This window comes from Rattus norvegicus, chromosome 12 (genome assembly GCF_021556685.1).
Source record: "Rattus norvegicus strain SHRSP/BbbUtx chromosome 12, alternate assembly SHRSP_T2T, whole genome shotgun sequence".
Classification (NCBI taxonomy): domain Eukaryota; kingdom Metazoa; phylum Chordata; class Mammalia; order Rodentia; family Muridae; genus Rattus; species Rattus norvegicus.
The window spans coordinates 21013103-21027182 of NC_141545.1; the positions used below are offsets into that span (position 1 = coordinate 21013103).

At 49.6% G+C, this 14080-nt stretch overlaps 1 protein-coding gene across 1 annotated transcript in view; it reads left to right on the plus strand.

Annotated features, from left to right (window-relative positions):
• Positions 1-14080, plus strand: part of Mad1l1 (mitotic arrest deficient 1 like 1) — a 310787-nt gene that overhangs the window by 8730 nt on the left and 287977 nt on the right. Inside the window, 6 exon segments of the mRNA NM_001109387.1 lie at positions 1060-1200; positions 4063-4242; positions 10658-10782; positions 11380-11461; positions 13574-13704; positions 13809-13923. Coding sequence (NP_001102857.1) covers positions 1060-1200; positions 4063-4242; positions 10658-10782; positions 11380-11461; positions 13574-13704; positions 13809-13923 — 774 coding nt within the window.

Here is a 14080-nt window from a genome sequence, read left to right on the forward strand (position 1 = left end):
GCTCCTAGGGATACAGTTCCAAAGGGGCCAGGGCTCCTGAATGAAGGGCTTCAGGCTCCAGAAGTGGCAGCCATAGCTCCAGTTGGGTTAAGGCTTCTGGGCCCTAGGAGAGTGATGTTCCTGCCTTGCCTGGTCCTCAGCACACAATGACCACACCAGGCTGCTCCCAGGCTTCTTTGCTCACCTCTTTCCTGTCCCCCTTCCGCTCTGGCTGCAGCTGTTCTGTGATGAGTTGGGAGCATTTGTTCTGGAGTCCTGGGGATGCTCATGCACCGCCCAGCAGACTGGACAGTGCTTGCAACATTGGTTTGCTGACTGTTCGTCCCAGCACCGCCTGCCCTCAGCTTGTTTTGGTGGCAAGCGTTGTCTTTCATCCTGTGAGTCTTTTATAACTGTCCTTTGTGGTTAAATCATCCGTCTTCCTCCCAGTCCTTCTTGGTAGCACTGGGTATTGAACCCGGGTTTTGCACACACTACACAATCATCTACCATTGAGGTGCATCTTTGCCTTTATTTTATTTGAAAACATTTTTTAAATTTCTTTTACTTTATGTGAGTTAGTGCTCCTGCATGCATGTGTGAATTTCTGTCATTTTTGGGTCTTCTCTAATAACAGTGAGTGCCTTTACTATTGAATCACCTCTCCAGCTCCTACATCCTTGGCTTGAAGCCACTATTTTCTGAAGTGAACTATCAATAGATGGTAATTGTGTCTGAGTACTAGTGAAATAAGAAGATGGGTACTTTGTTTTTAAAAAATACTTGCTCTTGAAAAACCAAAAATCCATCCCTCCTTCTCTCCCTCCTTCCACACAGGAGGCCGGCCTCCATCCCTGGGACCTTGGCTACATGCGGCAGACCCTCCATCCCTCTAGTGCATCTCCAGGACCAGCCTTACTTTTTATTTTGAGACAGATTTCATTAAATTGTTCAGGTTGGCCTTGAACTTACTCTGTCCTAGGCTGGTCTGGAACTGTGATCCTCTTTGTGGGTTGTTACTTGCCTTATTTGACATGGGAACTGAACCCTCTCTTTTCTCTTTGGGTACCAACTGCTCAGCTGGAGGAGAGAGCAGAGCAGATCCGTTCAAAGTCCTACCTCATCCAGGTGGAGCGGGAGAAGATGCAGATGGAGCTGAGCCACAAGAGGGCTCGGGTGGAGCTGGAGAGAGCGGCCAGCACCAATGCCAGGAACTATGAGGTGGGTCCAGCCAGCCCCAGAAGGCCAAGGGCTGTGTGCAGCACTTGTCAGACACCAAACTGGGGCCCAGCTGCTGTGGTCAGAGGCATTCTTCTGTGGCCACCTAATGCTGGCAGGTTGGAGAAGGGTGGCCTGATATGGGGATGTCTGCATAGGGGGCTCTTTGCTGTGTCTGTTTCTCAGCAGTCCTGTGGTGTGGGCAGACCGGCCTCTGACTGGCCTCTGCTTCCTCTTTTCTCCAGAAGAATTGTAGTGACCTGGAAGAAATATTAGGTGCTGGGGTAGGAGTCGGGTGACAGGCTCAGGAAATCTCAGGCTTTCAGAGATTCGTGGGGTCCATGTTGTATCCTGCCAGAGCCTCATTCTGTATTGGTCCTGGGCAACTTGACTAGTGCATCCCTGTGACTTGGGATTGTACAATGCAGGAAACTATAAGTTACTATTTATGTGCGTGGTGCAAAGGGTAGAGGGGAACCTTGGTGTCATCCTTAGGAATGCCACCCATTTCCTTGGAGACAGGGAGTCTCACAAGGTATTGGCCAGTGAGCCTGAGGGATCCTTTCTCTGCCTCCCACAGCTACATTCAAGTGCACACCCTGTTATACTCTTGACTTTTTATGTGGGTTCTGGGGATGAACCTGAGGTCCTCGGGCTTGTAAACCAAGCACTGCTGAGTAAGCCATTCTACTAGCCCTTGCTTCAGGTTTATTACTGGTTTTGCTGGGGCTTTCTAGGACTCTGATGGGTATGCAAGGGTCACTGTGACACAGGCTGTGCATCAGACCTCAAAGTCTGTAACCTTCCTTCTTTCCCTGTGACGGCCATATGCCCTGTTGTTGTCTGATGTGCCCGTCATAATTTTTCCTGTCCTTGTGGGAATGGCTAGCCTCTTCCTGGTGTGCTGCCGGTCAGGTGGATTTAAGTCTGGGATGTAGACTCGGCATCTTTCCTTTTTAATCAGTCTGAGACCGCAGACTGGGGCCAGTCTGCCTGTTTCAGGGCAGGTCTTCCTTCCTTAGATAAAGCTCTGTGGAAACATCTTCATAGACATCCCTGAAGGTTTGTCTTCTAGGACATTCAAAATCTTGCTAAATTGACAGTCAAGATTAACCGTAAGAGTAGATCTGTTGCACTCCGGCCTATGTCCTGTGCTGGTGGCCTGGTCGTGCCTCTTAGGCAGAGCCTGTCTTCTGCCATGCTTCTCCAGTGTGCAGTGCTGATGTCTCCTCACCGGTGTGGAGGATGCTTGAGTGAGTGAGGGATGGCTCCCCTGGGGGTAGAAGCAGGCACCACAGTGATGAGAAAGCGAGAACTTGGTCCTTCTATGTCCTGCTCAGAGGTACTCTAAGGGGTGGGGTAGTGCTGGAAATGTCAGATTGTCCCTTGGAGTTTTGACATCTATAGTGGCTTTTCTGGGACAGCTCATTTGATGGTGGATAGATTAAACAGGTCAGGTGCCCCTCCACCTTGTGGGTGAGGCGGAAGGAAGGTCTGAAGCCCTGCCTGAACAGTGTCCTCTCTGAAGGAGTGCAAGCAGTGCTGCTAGAGTGCTTTCTGGGTCCGAAGTACTATGATACGTCTCCCCTCCCCTCTCCCTTCCTTCCTCTCTCCCTCCTTCCTCCCTCCCCTCCCCTCCCCTCCCCCCTCCCTCCCCTCCCCTCCCCCCCTCCCCTCCCCTCCCCCTCCCTCCCCTCCCCTCCCCTCCCCTCCCTTCCCTCCCCTCTCCCTTCCTTCCTCCCCTCCCCTCTCCTCCCCTCCCCTCCCCTCCTTCCTGCCTCCCTGCCTCCCTCAGTCACAGAGCAGACCTGTCTGATGTGTAGATGTAGACAGGTCTTCCTGCTGTTTTTGTTTGTTTTGTTTTGTTTTGTTTTAAAGGGGCAAGCAGTTTTTTTTTTAATATTTTATTTATTATATCTGAGTACAGTGTAGCTGTCTTCAGACACAGCAGAAGAGGGCATCAGATCTCACTACAGATGGTTGTGAGCCACTATGTGGTTGCTGGGATTTGAACTCCAGGACCTCAGGAAGAGCATTCGGCGCTCTTAACCACTGAGCCATCTCTCCAGCCCCTCTTCCTGCTGTTTTAAGGCTGCCCTTGCAGACCTTTCAAGGTCTGGTTCAGCCTTGCTTCTCCCTAGGGGCTGGAGCCCTGTGTGTGTGCATTGAGTTTTGTTGGTTTGGGGCTGCAAGGCTGTTTTAGACACAGGTGACACCTGCTGTCATGGAGTAGGGTTGGCTGCTGAGGTTCCTGGAAGCTCTGAGTAGGGGTTTGGGTAGGTAGTTTCTGCTGAGGGCCGAGTACCTGTTCTCAGTCCTGTCCTCTCCAGACTCAGCTGGAGAAGTCCAAGAAGGCTGACATAAGTGATGGCAGTCATGATGTGACTGGACCTCAGTGCTGTCCCCACCTCTCTGAGCCACACAGCTCTCCTAGAGATTAGTGTGGTGGCCCTGAATGTGTGTGATGGACACTCAGGACAGCTGCAGCTGCCATCCAGTGCCTTCCTAGCTGTAGTCATCTTCTCCGTGGGGAGTCTCAACGCATTTTAATGACACCCTGAGCATGGCCAGACAAGATCTGCTGGCGCTGCAGAAGCTCAGCTTCATTCCAAGGTCAAGTCTGAATTGTAGATTCTCCGTGCGTTATCTTCTCTTGCAAGGCGGGGAGCAGTGAGCAGACAGTGTGACGAGTGTCGTGCAGTCCGCGCCAATTGTTTCGCAGAGTGGGAGTCACCATGCTTCCGAATCAGGAGCCCTGGAGTCCCGGGCCTCTCGGCTGGTCCTGGCTCTGTCCTTTGTGGCTGACAGGCCTGCCTGGCTTCTCTGCGTGCTACACTCCCTGACCAAGCTCTTCCTTCTCCACAGCGCGAGGTGGATCGCAACCAGGAACTCCTGGCACGCATTCGGCAGCTCCAGGAGCGTGAGGCCGCAGCAGAAGAGAAGATGCGGGAGCAGCTGGAGCGCCACAGGCTGTGCAAGCAGAGCCTGGACGCTGCCAGTCAGCAGCTGCGGGAACGAGAGGATGGCCTGGCTGCAGCCAGGGAGGTGAGCACAGGCCCCGTGCCGGGACCTAGACTCACCCTGGTGCAGATGGCTGTTTTCTAAGAAGAATGCATGTACCCATGATTCAACATGGTGACAGCAAGATGTCTTCAGTTTAGTTTTTCATCTGTCTCCGTGTGCGAGCATGCCCACATATGGGTGGGTACATGAGTGTGTGTATGGCTCTGAGGCCAGAGGCCAACCTGGGCTGGTTTTCCACAGGTGCATTCACCTTGTTGTTATTTTTAACTATACAAAAACATACCGACATGCGCATGTTAGTGCAGGTTCCCGTGAAGACGAGAAGATGCCATTAGATCTCCTGGAACTGAAATTAAAAAGCAGTTGTGGGCTGCTTGATGTGGGTGCTGGGACCTTAACCTGGATCCTCTGTACAGCAACAAGTGTACTTAATTGCCAAGCCATCTCTCCAACACCCTCCCTTGCCTGCCTGCATTGTATTTTGAGATAGGATCTCTTTCTTGCCTGATACTCACCAAGTGTGCTAGACTGGCAGGCCAGCGAGGTATAGGATGTACTGGTCTCGTCTCACTAGGACTGGGATTATGAGCAACACCACACCCAGCTTTTTGCATGGGTTCCGGGGGTAGAACTCAGGCTCTCATGTTACGGGCTAAACTGTCTCTTGCCTGCACCTTCATGTTATTCTATCATCTATCATCTATATCATCTATCTTATCTTATCCTATCTTATCTATCTATCTATCTATCTATCTATCTATCTATCTATCTATCTATCTATCTATCTATATCATCTATCTATCTATCTATCTATATCATCTATCTATCTATCTATCTACCTATCTATCTATCTATCTATCTATCTATCTATCTATCTATCTAAGATCTATCTAGTAGTTTTTTGAGACAGGGTTTCTCTGTATAGCTCTCACTGTCCTAGACTCATTTTGTGGACCAGGCTGGCCTCAAATTCATGCTAGAGATGGGCCAGCCTCTGCCTCCTGAATGCTGAGATTAAAGGTGTATGCCAATACACCAAACTTGAAGCCTTCATTTTCAGTACATGCACTGGGAGTGACTTCGTTTTGGGGGCTGTAATCATAGTGAGAACACTGATTTTTGCATTCTACAGGGTCAGCGAGTGTGTTGAACATAGGTGTTGTTTGTTTTGTTTGAGGCAAGGTCTCAGTTTGTAGCCCAGGCTGGATTTGAGCCTGAGACAGCCACCTATCTCAGTCTCTACAGTCTTGGGATGACAAGAGTGAGCTTCTCCACGTTTCTGCCTTTGGTCTTTGTAAATGTGAATTTCATAATTGACCAGTCCATTGATTTTGTGTCTTCATATATGTTTGGTACATGGCTTCCTGTGTGTACCTATTGGCTTCCCCAGTGTTGCTTTGTTTGGGCAAACAGGGTGCAGGGTTACAGTCCTCGGGCAACTCTCTAGCTGCTGCTATCACTTGCTGGACTGTTAACAGCCACCGTGACTGAGGTATTGGTGTCACTGTCATCTTGTCTGTCATGGATAGGGAATGTTCTGTAAGTCCTGTTTCTTTTTTCTCCAGAAGATGTAAGACTGCCGTGCCTGTGGATTTGCATGTCTTTGATTAGCAGTGAGCTCTGTTAGCATCAGAGGCTGCCTTTGAACCGGGCTGCAGGTGCAGCACAGTCCCGGGAAGCTGGTGCTGGTGTGTTTTGGAGGTTGCCTGAGTGAGGGTTTGGAGAGAGTTGGACCCCCCCCCCCCAGGCCTCCTGCCCCTCTTCTGTGGTGTTTGAGATCACAGGTGCCAGAAGGGAGCAGCTGAGAGCTCCAGGGGCCAGCCGCATGGTGTCATTGGTATTCTGTCCCCATACCTTCTCCACTTGATAGATCCTTGGAGCGGGCTGCGGGCTATTTTTGCCTCTGCAGTGCCGGGGAGCATGTTAAAGTTGTTGGCGCATCTGTCTTCCGAAGCAAGTCTTGGCAGGAGAGGAGCCGTGATCTGTTTCCAGACGAGTGGGTTTTTGCTTCACATGGGCACAGGCCTGGCCCAGGTCCTTGGCCCTTTCACAGTAGAGGAGACCTTTGCATACCCCTCGGTGACGAGTAGGAGAGGCTCGGTGGCCTTCCTTAGGGAAGCACTTCCATGTCAGTCCAAAGTCACAAGCCCTCCACTGCAGGTTTCAGTCGTGTGCCCCGGTTCATCACCCCACCCCCCAACCCTCTGCAGTTCTGCCATTCATCTGTTCACGTGTGGATTTGCCCATCTCCTCCATGGTATTTGTCCTTTATCAGGGTAGGCTGTCTGTCATAGCACCTAGTGTCCTGTGTACTCTACTGAATGCAGAGAAACCTCCAAAAGGTGGCACTCACTGTTAGATGTGTGTGTGTGTGTGTGTGTGTGTGTGTGTGCATGCGTATAGTGTGTGTAGTGTGTGTTCTTGAGGTATGCATGTTGCATGCACGTGCACACACATTGTCCACATTTGGCAAGCAGGCATTGCTGCTGAAGGCTCTTTCTAGTCACCGCCCACCTTATCTTGTGACATGGGGTCTTTTAGTAGACCTGGGGCTGTCTTCTGGCTTGATTAATTCCAGGAGTTTCTTGTCTGCTTCCTTAGTGCTTGGATTGCAGGTGTGTGGCACCACACCTAGTGTCCCAGTCAGGGTTTCTATTGCTGTGACAACACACCAAGACCAAAAGCAGCTGGGGAGGCAGGAGTGTTTTTTTCAGGTTAATAACTTATTGTCTGTCATGGAGAAAAGTCAGGGCAAAGGCTCAAGGCAGGAGCCTAGAGGAGAGAGCTGGAGCAGAGGCTGTGGAGGGACACAGTTTACTGCCTTGCTCCTCATGGCTTACTCAGCCTGCCTTGCCTTGTAGCACTCAGGCTCATCTGCCCAGGGTGGCACCACCCCAAGTGAGTCAGGCTGTTCCATATGAATCCCCAGGGAGAAAATGCCCCTTAGACTTGCCCTCAGGTTGGTCTGGTCGGAGCATTTTGTCAATTGATGTTCCTTCGCCCAAATGACTGTACGTTTTGTCCAGCCGTCACAGAGCTAGCTGGCGTGCCTAGCTTATCTCATGATGCTGGAGATCTGAGCTCAGCTCCTCCTCATGTTTGTCCTGCAAGTACTTTACTGATGGACCTTTCCCCAGTTTCCTGATTTTAAGAAAAGGTTTAGTTCATTTTATTTTTGTGAATGAGTGTTTTACTTGCTTGTATCTAAGTATACTTCATACATGTTTGTTGTCACAGAGGCCAGAGGAAGGCATTAGGTCCCTGGAACTGGAGTTGTAGATGGTCGTTCGTCACTTTGTGGGCACTGAGAACTGAATCCAGGTCCTATGGAAAAGTGGACAGCGTGTTTAACCCTGAGCCAAATCTCCAGTCCCTTTATTTTTGTTTTTGTTTGTTTTTATTTTGAGACAGGGTCTCACGTTGTCCTCAGACTCACCATTTAACTCAGCCTCAGACTTGCATCCCTCCAGCCTCAGGCTCTCAGGTGTTAGGATTAAAGGTCTGCCATTGTCATCTGGTTTGAACATGTTCTTTTTTCATTTTGATTCTTTTCATTATGTGTGTGGATGCATATGTGAAGCTCCGAGGACGACTTTGGAGTTAGGTTTTCTCCCTGCTTTATGTGAGTCCTTTCTGAGTGGCTAGTGCTCTACCTTCCTTCCTTCCTTCCTTCCTTCCTTTTCTTTTTTTGTCACAAGGATTTATGTAGTTCAGGTTGGCCTCAAACTAGCTGTGTAGCCAGATAATATTGAAAGACTTTTCTCCCTGGGGAGGGCACTAGGCACTAGGCTATGTCTGCTCCTTCCCTTCTAAGTGATGAAAGACACTCTTGGGGAACCATTGAATTTGTTAGGTCTCCTAATGAGCATGCATGATAGGGTAGTGATAGGAAGTGGGTGACCCCAAAGCAGCTACACTGAGAAGTCTACCCAGTGTGAATATGGCTTCCCTACAGCTATGTAGATGAATCCGTCCTCCTTTAGTCCTTCCCAGCCTGTGTACTCTGTCCCCTCCCCAAGACCCCCAGGGCATGTGCCATTAGTGCAGACTTGAGCATAGGTGGATGGGCAGGACGTGGGAATATGAGTGGTTAGATACGTGGGATGCATTGTCCACAAACCCAGCGGTGACAGCTAAAGTCATGAAGACAGTAGCCATTCGCTTGGGAGAATAGTGTCATTCAACAGTAACCTTGGCTTCTGGTCCTCCTGCCTCCACCTCTTCTCTATGCCCACATTACAGCCCTGTGTCACCACCACCAGGCTTTGGACTTGTTCTCAATACCATCCTAGCCTGCATGTCGTGATGAGGTTTCACGCTGCTGTGAGGTAGGCTTCCCTGAGCCAGCCTCCCACAGGACATGGGCTGTAACACTGACATACATCCCAGTGGCTTCCCATACACAGGGAAACAAAAGCTGTAGCCACTTTGTAGAGGATGCTGCTTAGAGAGAGCTGCTAGGCCCCAGTGTGGGGCTACCCAACACCACTTAAGGACTTTTTTAGGCCCACTCTGGTAAGGTTGTTTTTTCTTTTTAATAGTGGTTTCAGGTCACTCTTTGCAAATATTAATTTGAGTAGCAGAGTCTAAGTGGGTTGGCTTCCCTGAGTGTCTAGGCTAGTGTGCTCTTTCTTGGAAAGCACTTGGAGAGACCTACTAGTAAGGTATATGTGGAGCAAGGGTGGGAGGTTCCCCCAGGTTTGTTTGTGTGGACATTCAATGGTGTCAGATGTACTTTCTTTTTTTTTTTTTTTTTGGTTCTTTTTTTCGGAGCTGGGGACCGAACCCTGGGCCTTGCGCTTCCTAGGTAAGCGCTCTACCACTGAGCTAAATCCCCAGCCCAGATGTACTTTCTGTCCATCCTCGAGTCTACTGGACTGGGCCTACTGGCTTTGCTCTGACACTGTGTTTTTTTTCAAGTACTATGGCTCTCCATTAGCTTCTGGCCCAGCTTACTTGCTTGTTTCACATTTTCCTATCCTGAGATCTATTATGGGAGGGATTCTAGGCAGGGGCTCTGCCACTGAGCCTCGCCCCAGCCCCTCACTGGGGGATTCTAGGCAGGGGCTCGGCCACTGAGCCACACTCCCAGCCCTCACTGGGGGATTCTAGGCAGGGGCTGTACACTATGCTGATTCCCTGTGCCCCCATAGGAGATTTCAGGTAGTTACTCTACTATTGTACCACGTCTTCTGCCCACTTTCTTTTTGAGATTAAAAAGAATATTTTTAGTTACATTTATGTGTATGGAGTATATGTGTGTTTGTGTGTGTGTCCAACCATGTGTGTGGTATGTGCATGTGAATATAGGTGTTCATGGAGGCTGGATACAGGAAGCCTTGTATTTCCTGGAGCTGGTATTATAGACAGTTGTGTCACCTGATGTGGGTGCTGGGAACTGAATTCGAGTTCTCTGGAAGAATAGTATGTGTTCTAAACAACTGGGCCATTTCTCTGTTTTCAACTTTTATTTTATTTTATTTTTTTTAAAGATTTATTTTATTATATATAAGTACACTGTAGCTGTCTTCAGATACACCAGAAGAGGGCATCGGATCTCTTTACAGATGGTTGTGAGCCACCATGTGGTTGCTGGGAATTGAACTCATGACCTCTGGAAGAACAGTCGGGTGTTCTTAACCACTGAGCCATCTCTCCAGCCCCCAACTTTTATTTTTTTTAAGACAAGATCTTACCATAGAGCCCTGGCTGGCCTTAAATTCACCTGGTTCTCCTGCTTCTGCCTCGTAAGTGCCAGAAACTGTGCCTTTGTGCTTTACCTTCTTTTTACTTTTTATTTTGAGATAGGTTCTCGTTAAGCTGCCCAAATTGGCTTTGGATCTACTCTGTAGCTTTCATGGCAATTAAACTTTTAACTGACCTGCTTCAGCCTCTTAAGTAGCTGTGTTAACAGGCCTGTTTCGCCAGCTGAGCTCTAAAGCTGAGTTCTGATGATGGCCTGCATCTTGGCCAGGATCTTGCTATCTTTCCATCCTGGGTTACATTCTGTTGGGATGTTGACTTGCAGGTGCTAGCGAGACTTAGAGTGTGATGGAGGTCGGAGGTGGGTGTGGAAAATACTGAGGTAGACATGTGGGGTCCAGGGTGCTGGGTGTGGTAGCCTGCATGCAGGCTAATACTTTAGAATATCAGACATAGCTAGGACTAGCTTTCCTAGAGGCTATGACCAACATCTGTGTCAAATGTGTGGAGCACAAGGCAGGTGTTGAGCCAGGGTGCTCGTAAGAGACTGTGTTGTCTACTCACCACATGCTTGTAGGACACTGGGCTCTGTTCTGTCCTAGGTAGCATATGGGAGGTCACTGTCCTTCCTTTCTCCTTGGTCTCTGTGTGAAAGCCATGCATGGGTACTTTTGGTACATTGTCTGCATGCAGATGGGACCCCAGCAAGCAGCCAGTTTTTTTTTATTTCCAGACGATTAGTTCATTGAAGGGGCGAGTCTCCGAGCTGCAGTTGAGTGCGATGGACCAGAAGGTACAGGTCAAGCGCCTGGAGTCTGAGAAGCAGGAGCTGAAGGAGCAGCTGGAACTGCAGCAGCGGTAAGAGCATGGCCAGCCTGTGTCAGTTGCTAAGACAGTCCATAAACTGCATGAAGGACACATAGTGAGGCCTCTGGCCTTGGGAAGTGTGTGTCAGAATCAGAGGGTGACAACTTAGTATTTGTCTTCCTGGAGCTGGCTTCCATAGAGGGGCCAAGCTAAGTGAGGTCTTGAGGGTATGGGTTGCCATGCTTGGACCAGCCATTCTAGGTCACAGAGGAACAGATGAGTGGTGGCTAGGGGGTAGCAGTCAGAAGCCTTTGGATTCTGCCCTGAAGGTCTGGTTCCAAGTTCCTAGGGCAGGCATTGCCTTAGTAATGTTCAACCCCCTGTGTGCGCAGGTCTGGGTGGCCTCTGGTGCTTGCAGTAGCACAGGCTGACAGACACTGTGGATTGAGTGGTGGACAGAAAACCAGGTCATGCCACAGGTAGCCTGGGCTCCCTTGGAACCCTATCAGACAATGTCACAATCTTAGAGCCTGTGCTCAGGACTTGATGTATCCCCGGATAAGATAGGTGTGTATGTGTGTCCAATGTGGGTAAGGTTGAGGTGGCACTATGAACTGGTCTTGTATGTACTATGCCCTTCTCTCACAGGAAATGGCAGGAGGCAAATCAGAAGATCCAGGAGCTACAGGCCAGTCAAGAAGAGAGAACTGACCAGGAGCAGAAGATTAAGGTAAGTGCTTCCTGTCAGTCTGTGCAGCTTCCTATACTAAGCAGGGGTGGAGGCAGTCCTGTCACTCACAGACCTTCCTGCCTAGAGGATGCATGCTGATTGTCTCGTGGATGCCAGGCCCTGTGCTGGCTCCTTGGGAGGCCAAGTGAGTACTCAAGTGCTCAAGTGTCCCAGTGATGAAGACCCACAAGAAATCCACGGGAAAAGGCTAACACAGAGGACTGCAATCTAGGGTTAGAGAGGTGTGCATAGGATACAACTGTGAGCCTAGCCTGTTGAGGCTGAGATGAGAGGATCATGAGTTTGAGACCAGGTATTCCATGAAGTAGGTTTAGAGGGGGTAGAGCATGGCTGAGCTAGGTCACCAGGCCAGGGCTGTTGATTTAAGTTCAGCCTCCTTTATTACAGTGAATGTCGTTGGAGAGGTGGCGCCTTGAGCTTCCTTCCATGGTTTCCTGTTGTCTTTAGTGTGATAACCAGTCCCAGGAAGGAGGTGTGTTTCCTCTGCTTTTCTGTGTGTGTGTGTGTGTGTGTGTGTGTGTGTGTGTGTGTGTGTGTGTGTGAGAGAGAGAGAGAGAGAGAGAGAGAGAGAGAGAGTTCCAAGGCAAAAAAGTAGGCTTTGCTTGTTCCTTGTGCCTTTGTTGTCTTTTTTATTTATTTGCTTAAAGATCTATTTTTATTTTTATGTATGTGTGGGTGTGGGTATCTGCAGAGGCCAGAAGAGGCCTGGAATTGGAGGTTAAGTTGTGAGCTCCTATCTGGGTGTTAGGACCTGAATTTGGGTCTGGGAGAGCAGCAAGTGTTGTGTGTTGCTGAGCCCTCTCTCTAGACCCAACCCCAGCCTTCTTACCTCTCATGTTTCCCTCATGCATAGAGGTTGATCATTCGGTCTTCTCTGTCACTTTGTTCCTACTACTTGACTCTACCTGGACGGAGCTGGGCTCTATGAAGGGTCCGGATCAATTGTTTTGGTCCTGGTTTTACAGACAGCTTGTTCAGTGACTTGTCAATAGGTGCCCATGCTGCCTTGTTGAGGGCCATAGTGACAGGCGCAGTGTAGGGAGGCCTGTTACACAGTGGGATCAGACGCAGGTATTGCAGGTTCATTACCCACACAGCAGAAGCTGTGTTCAGAGGGCCCTGTGGCACTGGGCGGTTAGGGAGCAGAGGCTTGGTGCTGTGTGCCCAGGCACAGGCAGGAGGAGCAGTGGTGTGGGTACTGGCTCTTGGGTGCTCCAGGGCTGCTGTAGCGGTGGTGTTGAGGATGCAGCATAGTGGATTAGCCCCGGAAGACGTCCTAGACTGTCCGGGCTACAGAGACCATTAAGGTCCTAGGACAAATTAGAAGACCCCTGAGGCTCCCATGGCTTTGTTAAAAAAAATGCTTATTTAATTAAAAATTAGGTTTATATGTTGGAGGTTAGTTAGTGTTATTTCTCAGGATGTTGTTTACTTTTTTCTTTTCTGGACAGACCTGGCTGGCTTGGTTTTGAATTTAATCTTCTAATATTTATGTATTTAATGTGAGTCGTTCTGTGTAGCTCTGGTTGTCCTGGAAATCACGATGTAGATCAGGCTGGCCTTAAACTCACAGAGATCCACTTGTCTCTGCCTCCTGAGTGCTGGGATTAAAACCTGTGTTACCATACCAGTCTTTAAAAACAAAAAGGTGGGGGTTGGGGATTTAGCTCAGTGGTAGAGCGCTTGCCTAGCAAGTACAAGGCCCTGGGTTCGGTCCCCAGCTCCGAAAAAAAGAAAAGAAAACAAACAAACAAACAAACAAAAAAAAAACAAAAAAAACCAAAAACCCCCAAAAAACAAAAAGGTGTGTATGTTTGTATGTGTGCATGTGTGTTGGGAAGCATTGAGGGGATTTAGGGCCTTATGCGTTCTTGGATGGCAAGTGATTACTGACTGAGCTAGCTCTCTAGCTTCTGGCACCTCCATTTTTTTTGTGTCTTCTCATAAACTGACTGTCATGATCTCTATGTCTGTCTGTCTGTCTTTTCCAGATCAGCCTGTGTGTCCTTCAGACCAGCCTCTCTGTTTTATAGAGGCTGTGTTTGCAGTTTCTCTGGCTGCTTACTGCCCTTTCTCCTCTGCCTCTCACAGGACCTGGAGCAGAAGCTGTGTCTGCAAGAGCAGGATGCAGCTGTGGTGAAGAGCATGAAATCTGAGCTGTTGCGACTGCCTCGGATGGAGCGTGAGCTAAAGAGGCTGCGTGAGGAGAACACTCATCTAAGGTGAGGCTCATGCACAGCCTGCTGCCCCTAGCTGGTAGCTGGCTCCCTGGGCTTGGTGTTCCTTGGGTTTGTCCTCCACATTCGTGACTGTTCTGGCCCTGTAGGGAGATGAGGGAGACCAATGGGCTGCTCACAGAGGAGCTGGAAGGTCTGCAGAGGAAGCTGGGCCGCCAGGAGAAGATGCAGGAAGCTCTGGTTGACCTGGAGTTGGAGAAGGAGGTGAGTAGTGGGTGCATCATTTCTCCGGCCATCCGCTGCCCTGTCCAGAGCACCCTAGGCATCTCTGTCCCACGCTGGTCACGCTGGTCAGCTGTGGGGATGCTGTGCTTGTGTGGTGGGTAGTGCAATCAGTTATGAGTCTGCAGTCACTGCTGCC